At 46.1% G+C, this 21,425-nt stretch overlaps 1 protein-coding gene across 5 annotated transcripts in view; it reads left to right on the forward strand.

Moving 5' to 3' along the window:
* Positions 1-21,425, forward strand: part of IKBKG (inhibitor of nuclear factor kappa B kinase regulatory subunit gamma) — a 47,554-nt gene that overhangs the window by 13,908 nt on the left and 12,221 nt on the right. For 4 of the 5 annotated variants that reach the window (XM_051967741.1, XM_051967742.1, XM_051967740.1 and 1 more), the window contains 5 exons: positions 7,646-7,839; positions 15,419-15,610; positions 16,540-16,601; positions 19,604-19,657; positions 19,876-19,999. In XM_051967741.1, coding sequence (XP_051823701.1) covers positions 7,646-7,839; positions 15,419-15,610; positions 16,540-16,601; positions 19,604-19,657; positions 19,876-19,999 — 626 coding nt within the window. The remainder of the gene's footprint in view (positions 1-7,645; positions 7,840-15,418; positions 15,611-16,539; positions 16,602-19,603; positions 19,658-19,875; positions 20,000-21,425) is intronic. The other variant, XM_051967743.1, reaches the window with a different exon arrangement.

Raw genomic sequence — 21,425 nt, forward strand, 5'->3', positions numbered from 1 at the left:
TCTCTCCCTCTGACTCCTCATTTCCTGCTGCAGTCAGGGAACGAGAGGAGAAAAGAAAGGAAGAAGCCATCGTCACTCTCTTAACAATTTCATTTGCCTCGATCTGGAATTTTATTCCCCAGCCATCATTCCAGAGGTCTTTCTTGAAGCTGCAACCTGGCCAGGGTTGGAGCCCAGAAAAGAAACCTTTCATTGTTGGCAGGGGCATAGAACGCCGATCCAGAAAAATAGGAGAGAATGTGCTAAGAGCAAAAGGTCTTGGGACTGAGAAGATTAGGAGCGAAGAGTTCCCACCTGTGAGGTTAGGTAGGAAAGTGAGAGACAGACACATAGCCTGGTTTAGCTAGGTTATCTCTTATCTCTCCACCAGCAGCTGAGAAAAGTTTAAAGCTTTGCCCTGAGGCTAGGGGGAAAAAACCCCAAGAGCAGTTTGGAATCCCCAGTCTTTGTAAAAGGCTGTGATGGGAGGCACTGCTCTAAGGCAGGATGACCAAATCAGGGAAACCGAGGCCCCTTTTAAAATGTCAAAGTTCTGTTTTAAAAGTTGATGGGAAACTTCTGGAGATTTGAGAGGATAAGATTGAGTCCCCCAATTCCCCACTGTACAGTAACCCCAAAAAGGGGACAGGATAGGAGCTAAATGGCAGGTTGCCAAGCCAGATGGGAGAGGTCTGAAAAAGGCCTCGAGTGCCTCTGTGATCCCCACTCCATGGGGGAGGGGGAGGAAAGACCAGAGTGAGGGTGGAGGAGAAAGAGATGCCATCTTACCCTGTGCGGTGCGAGGCTCCTCTGTCGATTCCACGCTGGAACTTGAGGGCGGGGGAGCTCATTTAAGCCCCCAGATCTTGCTGGGAGAGTAGGACCTGAAGGAGACGGCCCCACCCCTGTCCAGGGAGTAGCAGCCGGGGGTACAGACATGTCTCCAACCCCGCTCCTACTCACTGACCTTTCTCCTCGTGGCTACAGCCTGACCATCAGAGACTCCAGTGTAGGTAACAGTGGAGTGGGAGAAGGGCTCAAACACGGCTCCTCTTAAGTTTCTCCAGTTATCTCCCCAGAACAGATCAAAGAGAGCACTGGCTGGGACCCCCGAGAGGGGTGGGGTCCCCAGGATGTGTCTCCTTGGTCGGGGGTGGGGAGGTGTTAAAGAGACATTTCCTTTTGTATCTTGGAGTTCCTGCCTGAGAGCAGGGCTTTCTTGTGAGAGAAAAAAAAAAAGATTAGAAAGGCCTTGAGAGGCAAAGGAAGGGCCTTTGTCTCTAGAGGTGTTTGGAGGGAAGGAGTTTCCTCAAGCCAAGCATCTGCTTGGAGAAGGATTTCAGAGGCAGAGGTGTGTCTAGATTGTGGGCAGGTAAAAGCTTTTAGTTTTCCAAATTCTTCCAGCCTCTCTTCTATCTCTAGAGAAGGCCTTTTGTCAATCCACAGCAATTCGTAAAGAATTGTGCTCGAGCGGGCATAGAGCTCTAACAACGACCCAAGCCTGGCCGAGTAGTTGGGTGTCCACTACAGGATAGGGAAAGAACAAAAAGTTACTTTTTCCAGAGTTCCAGATTTCCTAGACCTGCTATCTCTAAAAATACAGTGTGTGATATATTGTTGGTGGAATTGTGAATATCCAGCCATTCTGGAGAGCAGTTTGGAACTAGGTTCAAAAGCTATCAAACTGTACATCCCCTTTGATCCAGCAGTGTTACTCCTGGGCTTGTACCTCAGAGAGATCTTAAAGGAGGGAAAAGGATCTGTCTGTGGCAGGTCTCTATGTAGTGGCCAGAAACTGGAAACTGAGTGGATGCCCATCCATCGGAGAATGGCTGAATAAATTGTGGTACATGAATGTTATGGAATATTATTGTTCTGTAAGAAATGACCAACAGGATGCTTTCAGAAAGGCCTGGAGAGACATGAACTGATGCCGAGTGAAATGAGCAGGACCAGGAGATCATTATATACTTCAACAACAGTACTATATGATGATCAATTCTGTTCAGCAATGAGATGAACCAAATCAGTTTCAATGGAGCAGGAATGAACTGAACCAGCTACACCCAGCGAAAGAACTCTGGGAGGTGGCTATGAACCATTACATAGAATTCCCAATCCCTCTATTTTTGCCCGCCTGCATTTTGGATTTCCTTCACAGGCTAATTGTACACTATTTCAAAGTCCGATTCTTTTTGTGCAGCAAAATAACTGTTTGGACATGTTTACATATATTGTATTTAACTTATACTTTAACCTGTTTAACATGGGTTGGTCAACCTGCCATCTGGGGGAAAGAGGGAAAAAATTGGAACAAAAGGTTTTGCAGTTGTCAGTGCTGAAAAATTACCCATGCATGTATCTTGTAAATAAAAAAAAAACTATAATTAAAAAAAAAAGAAAGAAAGAAAGGGAATGGGAAGGCTAGATAAAAGACAAATTTGGGGTTTCAAGCTACTGTGGTTAAAAGGATGGTAATGTCATCAGACCTTCAGTTTGATAAGTGTGTTTAAAATGACCAAATTTGTGATACGGAATAAATAAGTTTGATACTTTGTTCTCCCTCTACATTTGAAAGTTTTAAAATATCAAATTGTTTCCTCTTCTGAATTTTCCTCATGTATTCTTATTTTCCTTATGTAGCAAAAGTGGTTAGTGTGCATGCATGAGTTATCTCTCTCTCATTTGGATTTTGGTTAAACAGCTGCTAAACTAAAGCGCTCAGCCTTGAAAATTCCCCTTTCATACCATTCGTTCAGCCTGAGCATCATTAGTGCCATTCAGATGGAAATGCTGTAAGGATGCAGTAATCCCAAGATTGTACTCTTTCCCCAAAACTGCAACTCTCCAGCTTGTTTTATTGAGCACATGTTTGCACATTTAATGGACTTCTCAATAAATAGCAACTCACTAAAATAAATAAATAAATAAAAATAGAGTGTGACCAAAAGAGGCCTTCTTGCCTGAAATTCAAGTGCTCTTCACGGGAGAATACTGCCCACAACCCAGACCTGGTCTGGGTGTCCACTACCTTTAGAGGTAGGATGAGACGAAAGTATTCTTCCCGGAAGAATACTGCATGAACAGCTCAGAACCCACGTTGGTTCTGAGTGTCCTGAAAAAGTTGGGATTCTGTTTGGTTGCCAAATTATGTCTAGTTTTGGAGGATTTTGGTCAGGGAACCAAATGAGGTCTAGGTTTGGGGTGCCCAAATGAAATTAGGGTTTAATTGAGGTCTAGTGGCAGGTTCGCGGTACAGGGAGTCAAATAGAGCTCCCCTGCAACCCCTTTGGTTTTGGCGCAAGGATATGGAGTTAAATGAGGTCTAGTGGCGGTGCGAGAGTCCCCTGTAAAGGAGTTTACAGGTCTGAAAACCTAGATTGATAAAAAGAGGTTTATTATGGGGTTTGGAAGTAAGGTTAAAGTTTAGTTAAGGAAATAGGTGAAGGTAGAGATAAGAAACAGGGTTCCAGTGAGCAGAGGGTCCTTGGTGCCAGTTATAGTGCTGGCATGTTTCTACCCTCTGCAAAGAGAGGGCTCCAGCTTGGCTCTTTTATAATGAGAGATTTAGCTAAAGGGGCCTATGGGTGGAATCCCAAGTTGGCTCCTCTCTGGGTTTCAGCTTCGAGCTGGCATTTGAATTCAATGGGACTGAGGACACCCCCCCTCCCCCCAGACAACAAAGATGAAGCTGTTTGTCTTGAGGCAGAGTTGAAGGAGATTTTCTCCATTAAGGATTTTCAGAGTTTCAGGGTCCCCTCTTCACTAGCAGCCGCCACCTCTATAGCTAGCATCCAATTTCAGGTCCCAGATCAAGAGCAGAGAGGAGTAATGATGAGTGTGGGCACTAGCTGTGAACCAAGCAAGGAACATGTTGCAGAAACATACCTGTGGGGGGTGCAGCTAGGTGGTGCAGTGGATAGAGCACCAGCCCTACACTTCCTAGCTGTGTGGCTCTGGGCAAATTACTTAATCCCAATTACCCCAGCAAATAAAAAAAAAAAAAGAAAAAAACACCTCTGTGGCTCTGATCAGGGATAGAGCAGCAAGTCATTTCTAGCCTTTCCCCAGTACCATAAGCCTACACTGGGATAACTAAGCCAAGAATCCCAGACCAGAGAGCCTCCCAGCAGGCCAGTAGTGGGGGAGTCCAGCAACTATCTGCTGAGACTCCCAATCAGCAACTATCTGCTGAGACTCCCAATCAGGGACTATCTGCTGAGACTCCCAATCGGGGACTATCTGCTGAGACTCCTAATCGGGGACAAGATGTAAGCTGGGTCAGGAACTTGCAGAGCACAGACTAAGAGGGCAGAGAACAGACCTCATATAGTATCACTTTGCTTTGGGGAGTGCAGAAAACCTGCAGGCTCTCAACCAGAGATGTAAAAGCAGCAGAAGAACATAACAAAAAGTAATCATGATAATAGCTAATAATTGTATTTAGATGTGCATAGCACTGCACAAAGTGTTTTATAATTATCTCATTTGATTCTTACCACAACCTGGGAAGTAGGTGCTATTATCATCTGTATTTTATAGAGGAAGAAACGGAGGCAGGCAGAGGTGAAGCTACTTGACCAGACCAGAGTTCAGCACTAATATTAAATCCAGTCAAGAAACTGGAACCCAAAACATAAAGAGCTGCTATGTGACAGGGAAATTCAAGGTACAAGCTCAAAAGAAAATGACTTGAAAACACCTGTAAGCAAAACCTCAAAGAATAATGTAGCTGGGACACTAGTCTAACAAGAATTCCTAAAAGAAATTAAATAGAAAAACCAAAAGATGACACTTTTAAAAAAAATTATTTATTTATTCGCAGAGCATATACTTGGGTAATTTTCCCAACATTGACCCTTGCAAAACCTTTTGTTCCAGATTTTCCCCACCTTTCCCCCCGCCCCCTCCCCTAGTAGGCAGGTAGTCTAATACATGTTAAATATGTTGAAATACATGTTAAATCCAATATATGCATGCATAGTTGTACCATTATCTCGCTGCACGAGAAAAATCAGATCAAAAAGGAAGGAAAAAGAAAAACTGAGAAAAAAACAAAGCGCAAGCAAATAACAACAGAGAGTGAGAATACTCTGTTGTGTTCCACATTCAGTTCCCGCGGTCCTCTCTCTGGGTGTAGATGTTTCTCTTCATCACTGCACAAGTGGAACTGGTTTGAATCATCTCATTGTTGAAGAGGGCCACGTCCATCAGAATTGATCATCATATAGTTTTTTTTTTTTTTTTTATCATATAGTATTGTTGTTGCTGTGTATAATGATCTCCTGGTCCTGCTCGTTTCACTCAGCTTCAGTTCCTGAAAGTCTCTCCAGGGCTCTGTGAAATCATCCTGCTGGTCATTTCTTACAGAACAATAATATTCCATAACATTCATATACCACAATTTATTCAGCCATTCTCCAACGGATGGGCATCCACTCCGTTTCCAGTTTCTGGCCACTACAAACAGGGCTGCCACAAACATTCTTGCACATATGGGTCCCTTTCCCTCCTTTAAGATCTCTTTGGAATATAAGCCCAGTAGAAACACTGCTGGGTCAAAGGATATGCACAGTTTGATAACTTGTTGAACACAGTTCCAAATTGCTCTCCAGAATGGTTGGATCCGTTCACAGTTCCATCAACAATGTAAAAAAAGATGACTTTTTAAAAAAACAAATAAGAACAGTAGAGGAAAAAACCAGGAAAAGAAATGAGAGTGATTAAAGAAAGTTATGAAAAGAGAATTAACAAATTTGTAAAAGAGGCACTGAACATTACTGAAGAAAAGAATTCTTTAAAATTAGAATTGACCAAAGAGGTACAAAACCTTACCAAAGAAAATAGCTCCTTAAATTGACTAATAGAATTAGCTAGTGACTCTATGAGACTTCAAGGATTAATAAAACAAAGTCAGAAGATGAGGAAAATAGGAGAAAATGTGAAATATTTTATAGGAAAAAATTGACCTGCAAAATAGGTTGAGGAGAGATCAATTTAATTTTATTACCCAAAAGCCATGAACGAGGAAAAAAAAAAAAACCATTAGCATCATATTTCTAGGAATTATAAAAGAAAACTGCTCAAATCTCTTAGAATTAGAAGACAAAATAAAAAAATGGAAGAATCTACTGGGTCACCCCCTGAACCATATTCACTTCAAAAAACCCCTAATATTATAGCCAAAATCTAGAACTCTCAGGTCAAGGAGACAATGGTGTGAGTAGCAAGAAACAAAGAATCAAGTACAGTGGACCCACAATCAGGATCACATAAGATTTAGTAGTTACCAACATGATGGTGATATTCAGGAAAGCAAAAGAGCTAGAATTATAGCCCAAAATAACCTATCCAAGCCAAACTGAGTATAATATTGCAGAGGGAAAATGAATATTTAGTGAAATAGAAGACTTCTAAGCATTTCTGATAAAAAGATCATAACTGAATAGAAAATTTGACATTTAAACACAAGACCCAGGAGAAGCATAATAAGGCAAGCATGAGTGAGAAATCATAATGGAGTAAACAAGGTAAAACTGATATGTAACCATCAGAATTTTATCATCCGCAGAGGTCTTGGAGGCAACCTAATTAGACTGAGGGCCTTAGTGAGATTCTGTGACACTGTGATGGTTGCAAAAGAATGGAATGGTGGGGAAGAGGAATGTACTGGGAGAGAGCGAAGGGAGAAGAAGAAGAGGGGAAATCGCCTCCCCAAAATGGGGTGAGCAAGGAAGAAGTTACACAGTGGCATGGAACAGCGTGGGAAGGAAATGGGCAATACTTGAATCTCACTTGTATCGGAATTGTTTCTTGGAGGGAAGAATGAACACATGCACTCACACATACTGGCTCTCACATACTCATTCTCAGACATCTAAACACATACACGCTGTGGGTACAGGAGTTCATCTCACTCAATCTGGAGGTAGGGAAAGGGGTTAAAAGAAAGGAGGGGAGTAAGAGGGAGAGGTCCCCCCGCCCTAAGATTTAAAGGGATCTTGTCTCTGTGAACTCTGGCCCCATCCAGCAGCCTGGAAGGGACTTTGATTCTGGGGCTGCTGTGCCCTGAAGAGATTTGGCCTCTGTCTTTATGGACCTTGGGGTCTAATGCTAAAATCAAGCAATAAGGAATAATAAGAACTCACATATATAATGCCTTGCTTCATAAATGTTCTCTCATTTGAATTTGCCAACAACCCTGTGAGGTAGTCATCAGTGCTATTCTTGTGGAAAGTTACAAAATAAGTCCCCTGCTTGGAGTCCAAGAGGGGATTCATTAGCACCTTCTACACCACAGGCCCCCACGTGCTGAGTTGGAAGCTTCCTCACTTGGGAATGAGGGGAATCGGGGAATCCTTTTTAGAGGCAGTAACAGTTGAGTTGGGCTTAAAGAGATGAACTGTAATTCAGCAGCTGAGGAGAGGCAGTTCTTGTGTGTCTGGAGCACGGTGTAACATTCAGGGAGAAGGTAAGGTGAGGCAGGCCTGGAGAGGAACGCTCATCTGATGGCTGGGGCAGCTGAACGAGGCAGTGTCACTAGTTGAGTGTCGGAGCTGGAGTTGGAGGCCAGGCCCTCTTGGTTTCAAAGTCAGCACTTTGCTTTCCTTTCACTTCTGATCTTTGTGATTTTGGGGATTTCATGATCTGTCTGTGGTGTTGGCAGATGCCTTACGACAGAGCAACCACATGCTTCGGCAGCGTTATCAAGAATTCCTGAACTTTCAAGCCAACCAGAAGGAGGAGAAGGAGTTCCTCATGCAAAAATTTCAGGAGGCCAGGAAGCTGGTGGAGAAGTTAAACATGGAGAAGCTGGAACTGAAGAGACAGAAGGAGAAGGCACTGCAAGAAAGAGAGGAGGTACAGAGGTGCTGGGAGAGGGAGATCTGGGCTCTTAAAGGCAAGTCTGAGGGACCCCCCCCTCCCCAATCTAACTCAAGAAACTTGGAGTTGGCTGTAGGTCACTGTCCTCACTCCTCGGATGGCCACGAAGGAGCTGTTGTCCTTGAAGCTTCTGGATTCTTCATGGCCTGGTGTTAAACACCCTGCCAAGGATCTTTGGGGTGTTCCTTGATATCCCAAGGGGCTTTGAGGTGGTAAAGGTACTAGGAGAAGGGGAGGAGAGAGACAGATTAAGCGGGGTCCAGGGCTCTCCGGAAGGCTTTGGGACTTGTAGTCCGAGCTGGGTAGGTACGGCTTTTTGTAAACCCTCCCTTTGGAGACTCTGGGACTTAGTTTTTGTTTCTGCTGAAAATCCAGGAATTGTGAGGTGTTTTAAACGCCTTTTCCTAGGAGGGGATCACTGTTATCCGGATTAGTTGGATCCCAAGCCTTCAGATAGTTAGTGTTGAAGTGGAGTGGCTTCTAGAGGCACCTGGAAGGTGCCTCAGTATTGCTCAAGGTTCCATTAAGGCAGCATGAAATCTGGAGATCTTGAGTTCTAGTCCCGGGTCTCCCCTTTGTGCCTCTCAGTGCCCTCAGTAACTCTCCCCTTTGAGACACTGTAGATTAGCTGCCAGTCAGCAGTCTCGTGCTGAGGTCACAAGATTGGAAGTTGGGTGGTGGTAGTGGGTGCTTATTAACAGAGCCCAGCAGAGCCACTTAAATGCTTTAAAACATCTGCTCAACTGAAGGTTTAAGAAAGTGACATTTTTAATAGGCTTTTCATTTGAAAGTAACGTTGGCAACCTGAGAACGAAACTGACAGTTTCTCCCTTTTAGAATGGGGCATGGTGGTGGGAGGCATTGTTCCTTCTTTTAATTTCTGGGGTCATAACATCCCCTCCTGTCATTTTATAGATGGGGGAAACAGGCCGAGGAAGGTGAAGAGGCTGCCTTAAAGTCATGGAGCCTTGGTATGGAGGGTCACTGCCTCCTGTAGGTGACCCGGGCTTTGCTGAGAGACCTCCCCCCCCCATCCCCACATCGCCCTTTCTAGCTCACTGGCATCATCCACAAACTCTTATTGGGTGCCTCTAGGTTAGGACCCTGGCCCTGGGATACAGAGATAGAATGCTCTAGTCCTGGCCTGAGAAGAGCTCAAAAGCCAGCCCAGGAGCCACAACAAAGTCTGGGAGTACCGAGGTGTCATCTGCAAGGGGGCTCAATATGCTGCTGAGCGGTGAGACCACTAGAGGGTCACCACACAGTGAAAGGGGTCCAAACGGCCCGGAGGCAGGCAGACCTGAGGTCAAACCCGCCACATCCCAGCCTTGTGAGGATCAAATGAGATCATCCTTGTGGAGTTCTATAGAACTGCTGGCTCTCCTTATGGTGAGGTGGTGCTGCAGCTGGGCTCTTGGCCCTGTTCCCTGCCACGATTTGCATCACCGTGGCCAGTTCCCCTTTCTCTGGGCCCCTGTGATCTCTAAAGAGATTACACTACATGATCTTAAGGCCCCTCCCAGTTAGAGTTGTTTTTTTTTGTTTTTTTTTTTTGGGGGGGGGGGTTGTTTGTTTTAGTTTTAGTTTTTTATTTTGAACTTAAACACTAAAAAACTAGCATTTTTTCATGCACCCAGGAGAACAGAAAAAAAGAGGGTTGGTTGTGTGGGAAACCGTGAATCTCGATTTCATACTCCATTTGCTTTAATATTTTATGTGTACATATTAAAACAAAACAACATAAAAAAAAAACACATTACTTTCAAAACTTTCCAGCCTATCTGCTTCATTCTCTTGTGTTCTATTCGTGTGTGCGTTTGTGTGTGTGCGTGCATATGTTTCAGTGGTTCTTTTTCTGCATCTTAGCTGCCAACTCCTCAACTCCTTGTAACATACTTTATAAGAAGCAGACAAACGAAAGCCTCCATATAAGTCAATAAAAGGAATCCACAAGGTGGCAGCCTGGAGCAGAGAAGCACAATCATGAATTCTGGAGACCCTGGTGCTGAGGAGCAGAGCTCCTGACTCTGTTGGAATTTTTTCTTTCCAGGGTCTGTTCTCCTGATTTTGCTTACTTTACCAGGAGCCTACCTTAGATTCTCTGAAGGCATTTAGTTCATCATTTCCTATGGCCCAAGACGATACTCTTATGTTTGTGTAACCAAGCTTTTGTTCAGTCGTTTTCCCATCAGGCATGGACACTGCAGATTCTAGGCCTCAACTTTTCCTTTCTCCTTTTAATCCCCCATTGGCAATTTGTTTTGTTTGGGAGTTTTCCTTCCCTCTTTTTCTATTTTTTCTTTTTTTCTTTTAAATTTTTTTCTGCTTATATATGTACATTTTTTTTTAAACACATTTCCTTATGAGTCATGTTGGGAAAGAAGGATTAGAACAGAAGGAAAAAACACAAGAGAAAATAAAAGAAAAAGGGGGAAAAAAGTGAATATAGCATGTGTTGATTTACATTCAGTCTCCATGGTTCCGTCTCTGGACGTAAATGGCATTTCCATCCAAAGTTTATCGGGATTGCCTTGGATCACTGAACCACTGAGAAGAACCAAGTCTATCAGCTGATCATCACTCAATCTTGTTGTTACTCTGTACAATGTAATTCTGGTCCTGCTTGTTTCACTCATCATCAGTGTGTGTATAAATCCAGATCTTTCTAAAATCAACTTGTTCATTATTTTTCATAGAACAATAATATTCATTACTTTCACATACCATAATTTATCCAGCCATTTCCCAATTGGTGGGCATCTACCCACCACAACAATAAGGGCAGCTATAAATATTTTTTGCACTTGTGGGTCCTTTTCCCTCTCTTATGATTTCCTTGAGATGACAGAGCCAGTAATGGCACTGCTGGCTCAAAGGGTATGCACAGTTTGAGAGCTCTTTGGGCATAATTCCAAATTGCCCTCCAGAATGGTTGGATCCATTCACAACTCATTAATGCATTTCCCAATGCATCAGTGTCCCAGTTTTCCCACATCTCCTCCAACATTTATCCTTATCTTTTCCTGTCATCTTAGCCAATTTGAGAGGTGTGAGGTGGTACCTCAGAGTTGTTTTCATTTGCATTTTCTCTAATCAATGGCGATTAAAAATATTTTTGAAAATTATCTTTTCTTCAGTTCTTGATTCTCTGTTCTTCCTCTCTCACTGAGAAAGGCCACAAAAATAAAACTGATGACAAATATTGATTGGCCTCTTAAATATATCTCCATTAGCCATAGGCATAAAAAAGAAAGAAAAGAAACGCTACTTCTTTCTGCTCTCTCTCTCTCTGGAGGGGATCAGTGTACTTCCTCATGAATCTTTTGGGAGTGGGATGGATCGTGTCATTAGGCAATCACAGCTTCATGAAATTTGTCTGAAAACTAGGTTTATCTCAGAGAAATGAACGTGCATGTGAAACTCAAAAGAGTTCACAATATCTATAGAGCTTTGAATATTTATAACAGCAAGGAAGGAGGAGGTACCAGAAATCTCCCCGTAAAGGAGCCTGGGGAGAAGGTCAGTAAAGGTAGGAGAAGGACAAAACCTCTCCCAAAGGGGAGGAGCAAGATCCCAGCAAAAGCCTCATTTTTTCCCCTTGGGAAGTTAGACTATGAAGATAGGATAGTCTGTTTATCTGCAAAAGTCCCAGCTGCACTAGCAGTTTCCCAGCCTACTGCAGCTGTCTGGCATTTGTTTTGACTCCCAAGGACACACGGGGAGTCCAGTTTGAGATGCAAACACATTATATCAGCTCAGGGTAGCGGCGGGGGGGAGGAGTGGGGGACCTTGTCCTAGGTACATTCAAGGCCACTTATATACTCTGGGTCCAAGTATTTCTGGAAAATATGGCAACTCAAAAAGACAAGTTTAAAGGATCCTTTAACATTCCTCAGCAATCAGGTTGTTTAGCAGGCTTCCTAAAACTTTCATAGTTGGTCATCTTTGCAATACCTTTGTCTTTGTGTATATATATTGTGCTCCTGGTTCTGTTCACTTCACATCGCACCAGTTCTTAGAGTATCCCTTGTGATCCTGGCTATGGCTCCACTGGACTTGAATTCTTTCTTGTTGGCTGCTTGCTGGAAACTGGGATTTGGCTGTGATTTTCCTCGGAGTTTTCATTTTGGGGTTTCTTTCGGGAGGTGACTGCTGGATTCTTTCTATTTTTCTCTGGTTTACTTTGCCCTCTGATTCTAAGAGAACCAGTTTTTTTTTTTATGATTTCTTGAAATATGATATTGAAGCTCTTTGATCATGGCTTTGAGGTAGTACAATGATTGTTAGATTATCTCTCCCTGATCTTTTTTCCAGTTCAGTTGTATTTCCTAAGATGATAGTTCATATTTTCTAATGTTTTCTGTCTTTTGACTTTGTTTTATTAATTAATGTCTTGTGGATTTTATTGTGAAACAAATAAATGTCTTGTGGAATTATTAGCCACTTCTAATTTTTAAGGATATCTCTCTCTCTTTTTTTTTTTTCCCCTTTGCAGGATATAATCTTTTTTTTTTTTTTAATTTAATAACTTTTTATTGACAGAACCCATGCCAGGGTAATTTTTTACAGCATTATCCCTTGCACTCACTTCTGTTCCGATTTTTCCCCTCCCTCCCTCCACCCCCCTCCCCCAGATGGCAAGCAGTCCTTTACATGTTGAATGGATTACAGTATATCCTAGATACAATCTATGTGTGCAGAACCGAACAGTTTTCTTGTTGTACAGGGAGAATTGAATTCAGAAGATATAAATAACCCGGGAAGAAAAACAAAAATGCAAGCAGTTTATATTCATTTCCCAGTGTTCTTTCTTTGGGTGTAGCTGCTTCTGTCCATCTTTGAGCAATTAAGGCTCTCTTTATCGAAGAGATCCACTTCCATCAGAATACATCCTCATACAATATCGTTGTCGAAGTGTATAATGATCTCCTGGTTCTGCTCATTTCACTTAGCATCAGTTCATGTAAGCCTCTCCAAGCCTCTCTGTATTCATCCTCTGGTCATTTCTTACAGAACAATAATATTCCATATCATATACCACAATTTACTCAACCATTCTCCAATGGATGGGCATCCATTCATTTTCCAGCTTCTAGCCACTACAAACAGGGCTGCTACAAACATTTTGGCACATACAGGTCCCTTTCCTTCTTTAGTATCTCTTTGGGGTAGGATCTCTTTTCTTTGATAATGTTTTGTCTGTCTTACTACTGGCTAGTTTTGATTTTATGGAATTATTTTCTTCAGTGATATTCTGTTTTGGCTCTTCCTGGTTTAAGTACCAGCCCCATATCTGTGTCATAAAAGGAATTTGATAGGACTCTTCCTTCTCTAGTTTCCCAAATAGTTTATATAGTATTGGAATTAATTGTTCTTTAAATGCTAGATAGAATTCACTTGTAAATACATTTTGCCCTGGAGATTTTTTTTTTTTCCTGGAGCATTTTATTTTCTCTTCTCTTAATCTGGGCAATTTATATTTTTGCAATTTTCATTTCATTTAGATTGTCAGATTTATTAGCATACAATTGGGTTAAAAATAGCTCCTAATTATTGCTTTAATTTACTTTTCATTGGTGGTAAGTTCATCCTTTTCACTTTTGATACTGGTAATTTGGTTTTCTTCTTTCCTTTTTTTTAATCAAAAAAACCAAAGATTGATTGATTTATTTATTTTCCTTCATAAAACCAACTCTTAGTTTTATTTGTTAGTTCAGTAGTTTTCTTTCAGTTTTATTAATCTTTCCTTTGAGTTTCAGAATTTCTAATTTGGTATTTCATTGGGGGTTTTAAATTTGGTCTTTTTCTAGCTTTTTTAGTTGCATGCTCCATTCATTGGTCTCTTCTTTATATTTTGTTCATGTGAGCATCTAGAAATATAAAATTTCCCCTAAGAACTGCTTTGGCTGCATCCCATAAATTTTGATGTGTTGTCTCATTATTATCATTTTCTTGGATGAAATGATTGTTTCTATGCTTTGTTGTTTGACACACACTTCCCACCCCCCCCACCCCCAATTCTTTATTTAATTTCTAATTAATTTTTGGTCTATTTTCCCCGGCCCTTTATTACTTGTATTTTTGCTTGCATTGTGATCTGAAAAGGATGTATTTAATATGTGTGCCTTTTTGCATTTCTTTTAATGCCCTAATCTTTCAGTAATGTTCTCTGTTCCTCTTTTACAAAACTATTTTTTTTCCTTAGCTTTCATTTCTTTTTCCATTTCTCTCTCTACTGCTCATTTGATTTAAAAAAAAAAAAGCCTTTTAGGAATTCTTGTTAGACTAGTATTCCAGTGTATTTGAGCCTTTGCTTGTCAATATTCTCAATTCGTTTTCTTCTGGTTTGGGTTTTCTTGTTACTGTAGTAGCTCCTTTTTTTTTGTCATTGGCTCATTCTTTCAGCCTCCTTTCAGACTTTGGGCTTGATGTTAGGGCTGGACTCTGCACTTCAGTAGGAGTTGGTGGGAATGTCTGGCCTGGTCTTCTGTCCTATTCTGTCCTGCTGCTGCTTTCAGAGTGCTGCTGAGATTTAGCGTGAAGTCTGTTCTCTGCCCTCTTTGTGCTCTGCAAGTTCCTGACCCAGCTTGCATCTGGTCCCTGATTGGGAGTCTCAGCAGATAGTTGCTGGACTCCCCTGCTACTGGCCTGCTGGGAGGCTCTCCTGTGGTCTGGGATTCCTGGCTTAGTTATCCCAGTGTAGGCTTATGGTACTGGGGAAAAGCTAGAAATGAGTTGCTGCTCTATCCCTGGATCAGAGCCACACAGGTATGTTTCTGCAACATGTTCCTTGCTCAGTTCACAGCTGGTGCTCTGTCTCAGCCCTCAGGCCTGTTAGTCCCTGAGGGCTAGAATGCTTGCTGCAACTGCCACTGGCCTGTGCTCTTGGCCAGCCCCTGGTCCAGTGTCCACAGACCTCTCGGACCGCTCTATCTAGCTTCCTAAGCTGCCCTGGGCTGGAAAAGTGACTCACTATGACTTTTGGGAGTTTCCCCAAACCAAATTCAGACTGGTGCATTTTCTAAATCTTTGTGAAATCTGGTTCAGTCTGACACAAATTGCATGTTTTGGGGGCCTATTGGAACTGGGGAGTCTGCCTAGGCATTTTGCTCTGAAATGTCCTCATTCTTGTTAATAAGTTTGTGAATCATGGTAAATAAGGTGGGATTCTGATCCCACCTTGTGGGAGGGCTTCAAATGCCAGGATAAAAGGCTTGGGCTTGTGTTGTGACCTGTGAGTTATAACAATTACAACAATTGAGCATTGGTGACCCGGGAGTGAGAAATTCATGGAGGGAACCATACTTACAAAGAAAGGCGATGAGCATTGCTTTTTCTGGGGATCACAGGTCTGTCCGTGTGGCCCAGGCTCTCTAGGGTGGCCTGCTGGAATCCGTGGCCATAGCAACATCTTGCTTCGACTCTTTACAGCGTCCACGAAAGGGGATCGGGCCCGTTGGTATTCCTCTAGGAATTTGCCTGAACATCTGGAGGGCAGCGCAGCTTTTGGAAGTGACCCCGAAGTCCTGTCTAATTCTAAGTCTGGTTCTTTGAGGGTCAGATTCCGGGCGAGACGGAAAGAGAGGCTTTGAGGACCCTGAAAGAGCAGCTCGAGGAACGTTTGCGACAATTTCAGGAGACCAATGAAAGCCTCCAGAAAGAGAAAGAAGTTCTTCTCCTGGAGAACCAGGAACTAAGGAAGCAAGCGGCCCGGGGGCCGGCTGGGGAGAGCCAGCCGAGGACCAAGGTAACTGTGGAGGGCCTGACTTCTTCCTCTGCCCCTCACCAGTTGGGAACCTTGCAGGAGTCTTCGCCCCCTCCCTTGGGCTAGGAGTTCCCCAGGTTTCCTTCATGCTCTCTGATTTTGCTCATACAGAATTTCAGAATGTTCAGTGACTGAGACTCCATTGCTATATTTGACAGTTACAAACACGATAAAACTTGGCCATTCTTAGGTGGAAGGATTTGGCCTTTGGGCCCTAGTTTACTGACTCCTGAGCCAAGCCAGCTTGTAATGGGAAAGATAGTCTTAATTCCAAACTGTAGCTCGAATGGTACGACTCCAAACCCAGTCAGAATTGGAGAGTTGCAGAGGGCCTCGGTGCCCACCCACGCAGGAAGGAATGACCCAAGTGGTCATCCAGCTGTGCTCGCAGACCTCCAGCTAGGCTGCCTTTTAGCAGCTCCAGCTGGTGGGCAGTTTTTCCTCCTGCAAGCCCAAACCGGACGCTTCCCATCATTGTTCTCGGCCCTGGTCTAGAAGCTCGGCCCCTTCTTAACTATGGTGGCACAGGATGTTCTGACTTTACAGTTAGGCCTGTGGCCTGCCAAGGTCCTTTGGGTGTTATCTGCAGATCTAAGAAGCACAGCTTTCAATGACTTTATCTAAGCCACTGCCTGAGTTACTGTGTCAGGCAGAGGGAGGCGGTGGTTCCTGGGAGAATAAGGATCCCATCTGAGAGCTTTCTACAAGTAGGAGTCAGCTGATGTCCATGCGGGGGCAGGCCTGACTCGGCTGCCTCTCCCAGAGTCCCTCCTTTTGGGCAGTAGGACGAGCCGTCCCCTTTGCTCTGTGCGGGCTCTGTTTCAGCCCCAGGAGAGGGAGGCTAGATGTGCCCTTCTCTCGGACGTCATCTGCCACGTGTGTGAAGCCCGGTTTTCTCTTTGGTGTTTCAGGACAGCGAAACCCAACCGCAAGGACTGCCGGAGACAGAATCTTTGCAAGGGGCGAGTGGCAGGTCAGCCTCCCGACATTTAGTGCCATCTGCTTTCTTTGCAAATTGTCTTTGAATTGAGCCCATTTCTGGGCCTGGAAGGGGTTTCACAATAGAACAGCAGAGGTTTTTCTTCTTTAGGGGAGGCTTAAGGGTTCGAGCAAGGCAGCAGGGAGGGGGCCGGAGAGGGGCCGTGAGGAGAGAGGGATCCGGGGCCAAAGCGGCCTTCTTGGGCTTGGACGCTGCTGTAGCCCGGTCCCCTTTGGGTGGGGGATGGCATCGCTGCTTGCCCAGAGTTGGCGTATCTAAATGAGGTTCATTCAGTCCGTCGAGAAACACTTGTTTATGATGTGCCAGACTGGGCACGAAAGAGACAAAAGACAGTTTCTTCCTCCGAGGAGCTTACAGTTTAATGGGGAAGACACCATGCAAAGTAATAGGTGCAGAGCAAGCTTTGTACAAGGTAATGGGGAATAATGAGCAGTGGGGCTGGGGATGGGTTCCTGTAAGAAGAAGTTTTTGTTGGGACTTAAGGAAAGCCAGGGAGCTCAGTAGGTAGAGCAGAGGATGGGGAGTATTCCAGGCCTGGGGGACAGCCAGGGGAAGTGTCCGGAGCTAGAATTGGAGGCACTTGTTTGTGCATAGCCAGGCCAGGTCACTGGGTCAAAGGGTACCTGCTGGTACGGAGGAGGGTGGGAGAAGGCTGGGAAGATGGGAGGGACTAGGTTGGGAAGGGGTTTGAATGCCAGACCCAGCGTTTTGTATTTGCTCCTGGAGGTGATAGGGAGCCAATGGGGTGTTTTGAATAAAGGGAGGGGTGCACGTGATTCGATTGGATCTGAACTGGAGGGAAATCATCGTAGTGGCCGAACGGAGCCCAGACTGGAATGGGGGGAGACTTGAGGCGGGCGGCACTCCTACCCCCAGCCCACCCCTGGCAGCTATTGCAGTCGTGTAGGTGTGAGGTGACGAGGCTCTGCACCAGGGAGGTGGCGTATTTAAGGGATGCCGCAGAGGTGACATTGGCGGGCCTCATACGGGGGGCGAGAGGGAGTCAGGAGACTGGGATGAGGCCGAATGGGACCTCGGGGGACCGGGGGCACGGAGCTGCCCCCTGCAGTAACAAGTAACGTAGGAGGGGGAGGGCTCCTGGGAGGAAAATCCCGCTTCTGTTGTGGACACAGGAAAGAGTTCCAGGTGTCTGAGAGGCAGCTGAAGAGGCGAGGTTGGAGGCCAGCAGAGGTGGAGATGGGAGACCCCTCAGCATAGAGGTGCTCACTCAGTCCGTGGGAGCCGACAGACCCCCCCCCAAGTGAAGTAGGAGGGAGGGAGGGGAGAAGAGGGCCCAGGATGGAGTCCTGAGGGACACCCATAGTTAGAGTGAGATTTGGAGGAACAGCCAGTGAAGGAGATGGAAGGAGCGGTCGGTGACTCAGAGTCCCCAAGACTTAGAAGAGAGTGTGCAGGAGGAGAGAGCAGCCCTCGGGGTCCAAGGCTGTAGAGAAGTCAAGAATGAGGCCTGAGGAAAGGTCATTGGATTTGGGTAACTTTGGAGAGAGCAGCTTCAGGGGAACGATGGGGTTGGTAGTGAGGTTGGGAGGTGACAGGAAGAGAAGAGAAAAGTTGGAGGTGCTTATTGTAGATGGTCTTTTCAAACGAGGGAGCCCTGAAGGACAGGAGAGAATCGGTAACAGAATGGGTGGATGGATCGAGGGAGAGTTTTTTCAGGATGGGGAGACAGATGTGCGTGGAGGCCTTGGGGAGCGAGCCAGGATTGGGCAGGATGGAGATGTTGAACGGGGACGGCCCGGTGGAGGAGGATCACTTGAGCAAGGCGAGGGGGTTGGTCAGGACCGAGGCCAGCTCATCATATGAGACAGGTAGTGAGAGAGGTGCAGAAGGATCTAGGCGATGGGAGATGAGCAAGGCGGGGGACACCCGGTAAAGAGTCTTGGTTTTTTTCCAGTAAATATGAGGCAAGGTTCTCAGCTGAGAGCATTGGGGGAGAGGGAACCATGGCAGGTTCCAGCAAACTTTCAGCCTGTCTTAGGTGAGTGCACAGGGGTCTCGTGTGGATGCCTGAGTCATTTTCTCCCATCCAGGCGTCTGTGAGGCCATCAAAGGTCGTGGCTCTAGAAAAAAGTCATTTGCATTTTGTTAAAAACAAGTTTTTACTGCTGTGTTTTTGGTTTGCTATCACCTGCATTTTCTAATTTCCCTCCCTTCTCCCTTTCTGAAAGAGCTGTCCCTTATAACAAGGAAAAAGAAGAATAAAGGCCCTTACACAAAACTCCTCAGCGTATTGGAAAAGTTGGAAGTTCTAGGCAGGATTCCACATCCATAGTCTGCCACCTCTGCAAAGAAGTAAGGGGAGGGCCAGAGCTAGGGCAGCTCAAGGCGGGCAGGGACACGCGAGGGATTGCCGTACGGGCCGGGAACGGACACAGTGTTGGGCGTCGGGCACTGTGCTAAATGTTTCTCAAATAGTATCCTCGGCTGCCGATGACACGGGGGCGCGACGGCCTCCGGTCAAAGTGGGGGCAGAATGTGGAGGAGGTTCACGAGTGCTAGGTTTGGGGAATCAGCGGGTCAGCCAGTGGCACCCGAGACCCTGTTCTCATTCGGTCCTTGATGGGGTTTGGGGCTGGAGGAAGGACCCTTCCCACACTTCAGCTCAGGAGGCAGCACAAGGGGAGGTGGGGTCCTGCTCCTTTTGCCAGGACTTGCCTCAGGGGCAGCTGGGAGGTGCCACGGTGCACAATTTTGGGCCTGGCGGCAGACACCGACTAAGCTGTATGAGGCTGGGCAAGCCACTTCATCTCTGAGTGCCTCATTTATGTTTATATCTGTAAAATGGGATTGATAATGTTGCAAAGTACTTAGCACAGGGCCGGTCTCATAATAGATGCTTAAATAAATGCTTGTTTCCCTCCCTCCCCCCCCCCCCCCCCCTTTCTGAGAGGGATTCCAAGGATACAGGCCTTATAACCATTTTTTCTCTCGTTTTTCTTTTCTTTTGATGGTAGGAGTGGTGATTCAAGTGAATCGCTGAAGAAGAAGATGCAGGATGTTGAGAATGAGTGAGTTGTTGGTACAAAAGGTCCAGAGGTTTGCACCCCTTCAGTGGGACAGTCACCTGTGCTGGGCTGAGAGGCACCCTGCCCTGCCCTCTCTGGTTTGGAATCCCCTGCTGCTTTTTGCCCCATCATTCCCAGCAGTCCTTACCTCAGTGTGGGCCGGCCCCAGGACACCTCGAGCTACTGCTGAATAGGGGATAGCCAGGGATTGCCTTTTCTAGGAACACGGCGCTGAAGCAGGAGCTGGTGTCCCTGCAGGGCAAGGTGGCCCAAATGGCAGTGAGGGAAAAAGATGTGGAGAGGAGGGCTGAGCAGCAGTTACAGGCCCTGAAGAGGCAGGTGGAGGTGAGAAGAAAGAACTCGTCGGCAATTAAACTAAGGGTCTTGGGGCTGCCTCAGGGAACAGCACGGGAGTACCTAGTGCCCTGGGTCGGGCAGAAGAGAATGAAGGGAGGAGAGAGAGGAGGATGAGGGCTAGATGTCCGGCCTGGTCTGGGGGAGGACGAGGCGGCGGCTCTGGGACCTCTGGCCTGGTCAGGGGGGCGGGGAGCACGAAGGAAAGGGAAGGGGGAGGTAGCAGTTCTGGGCTAGATGTCCGGCCTGGTCTGGGAGAGGACGAGGCGGCGGCTCTGGGACCTCTGGCCTGGTCAGGGGTAGCATGGTGAGATGGTGGTAGCGATGCTGAATTTAGCATCACAGAAGTTGCTTTTGAATTGTCTCTGCTTTTGATTCGGTGACTTTCCAGGATTCTGGATTAGAGGGTAGAAGTGTTCTCACTGAATCCCACTGTCGATGGGGTCACTGCCACCCAGAGAGGGGAGGAGGCTTGTTGTCTGGACAATGAGTAGCTTGGTGATGATCTGAACCTGGCTTTTCTGATGAGGCCTTAGTGTCCCAACATGTTGCTCTCAGTCCCATGATTTGCCTGTTTGCATTTCATCCTACCCACACATCCCCCCGGGCCTGTTTCGGGGGGGGGGGCTCCCCAGATTGGAGACTGTGTCTATACTGTCCTGGAGCTCCCCCTCTTGAAGGGCAGACAAGGCAGCCTAGCTTTGGGGATAAGCTGCTGAGGATTCCAGAAGGTGCCCAGGCAGACGCCGGGCCAGAAGCAGCATTTCGTTGAGCAGACGCTTCGTACCCTGCCTGACCCGATCCCTGCTGCTCTGTCACCTTTGACTAAGCGGGAAGATGAGGCGCGTTTATAAGTCACCGTAAAACAAAATGGGGGTTCACGCCTCCTCTGCTCTCCCTGGGACCGAAGCCAGGAGAGAGAGCAGTGCTGTTCTGCGCTCTGACTTTATTGAACTCTTTTACAATTCTGACCTTTGAGCATAGAGACAACCCTGGGAGGGAGTCGCCGTTACGATCGCCGTTTTACAGGTGACGTCAGGGAGGAAGGCCTAGGGTGAGAGGTTTGTGCCGGGCTGCACAGCTGAGATGTCTGGCCCCAAAAGCACACTCCAGGCCCGGTGCTCGGCGCTGCCCAGCTGGAAGCTGGTTGGGGAGGACCTTGAGAATCAGTGGGGGAGGGGTGCTGGCATTCAGCTTGGCGAGGATGCTGGTTGTCTGGAGGCAGAGTTTCCGTCCCTAAGAAAGAGGAAGCTTGATGGGAAAGAGGATCGTCGGAGGTGGCCCCAAGAGGGGTGGGGTCCATTGGCAGCTTCCCCCGGTGGCTGTCTGGTGCCACTGTGCAGAAATGAGAAGTAGGGCCGGGCCTGGCTGGCAGGGGAGACCCCGATGAGCCATGCTGAGCTCCAGCTGTGGGCAA

The sequence above is a fragment of the Antechinus flavipes genome, chromosome X, assembly GCF_016432865.1.
Source record: "Antechinus flavipes isolate AdamAnt ecotype Samford, QLD, Australia chromosome X, AdamAnt_v2, whole genome shotgun sequence".
NCBI classification, from domain to species: Eukaryota; Metazoa; Chordata; class Mammalia; order Dasyuromorphia; family Dasyuridae; genus Antechinus; species Antechinus flavipes.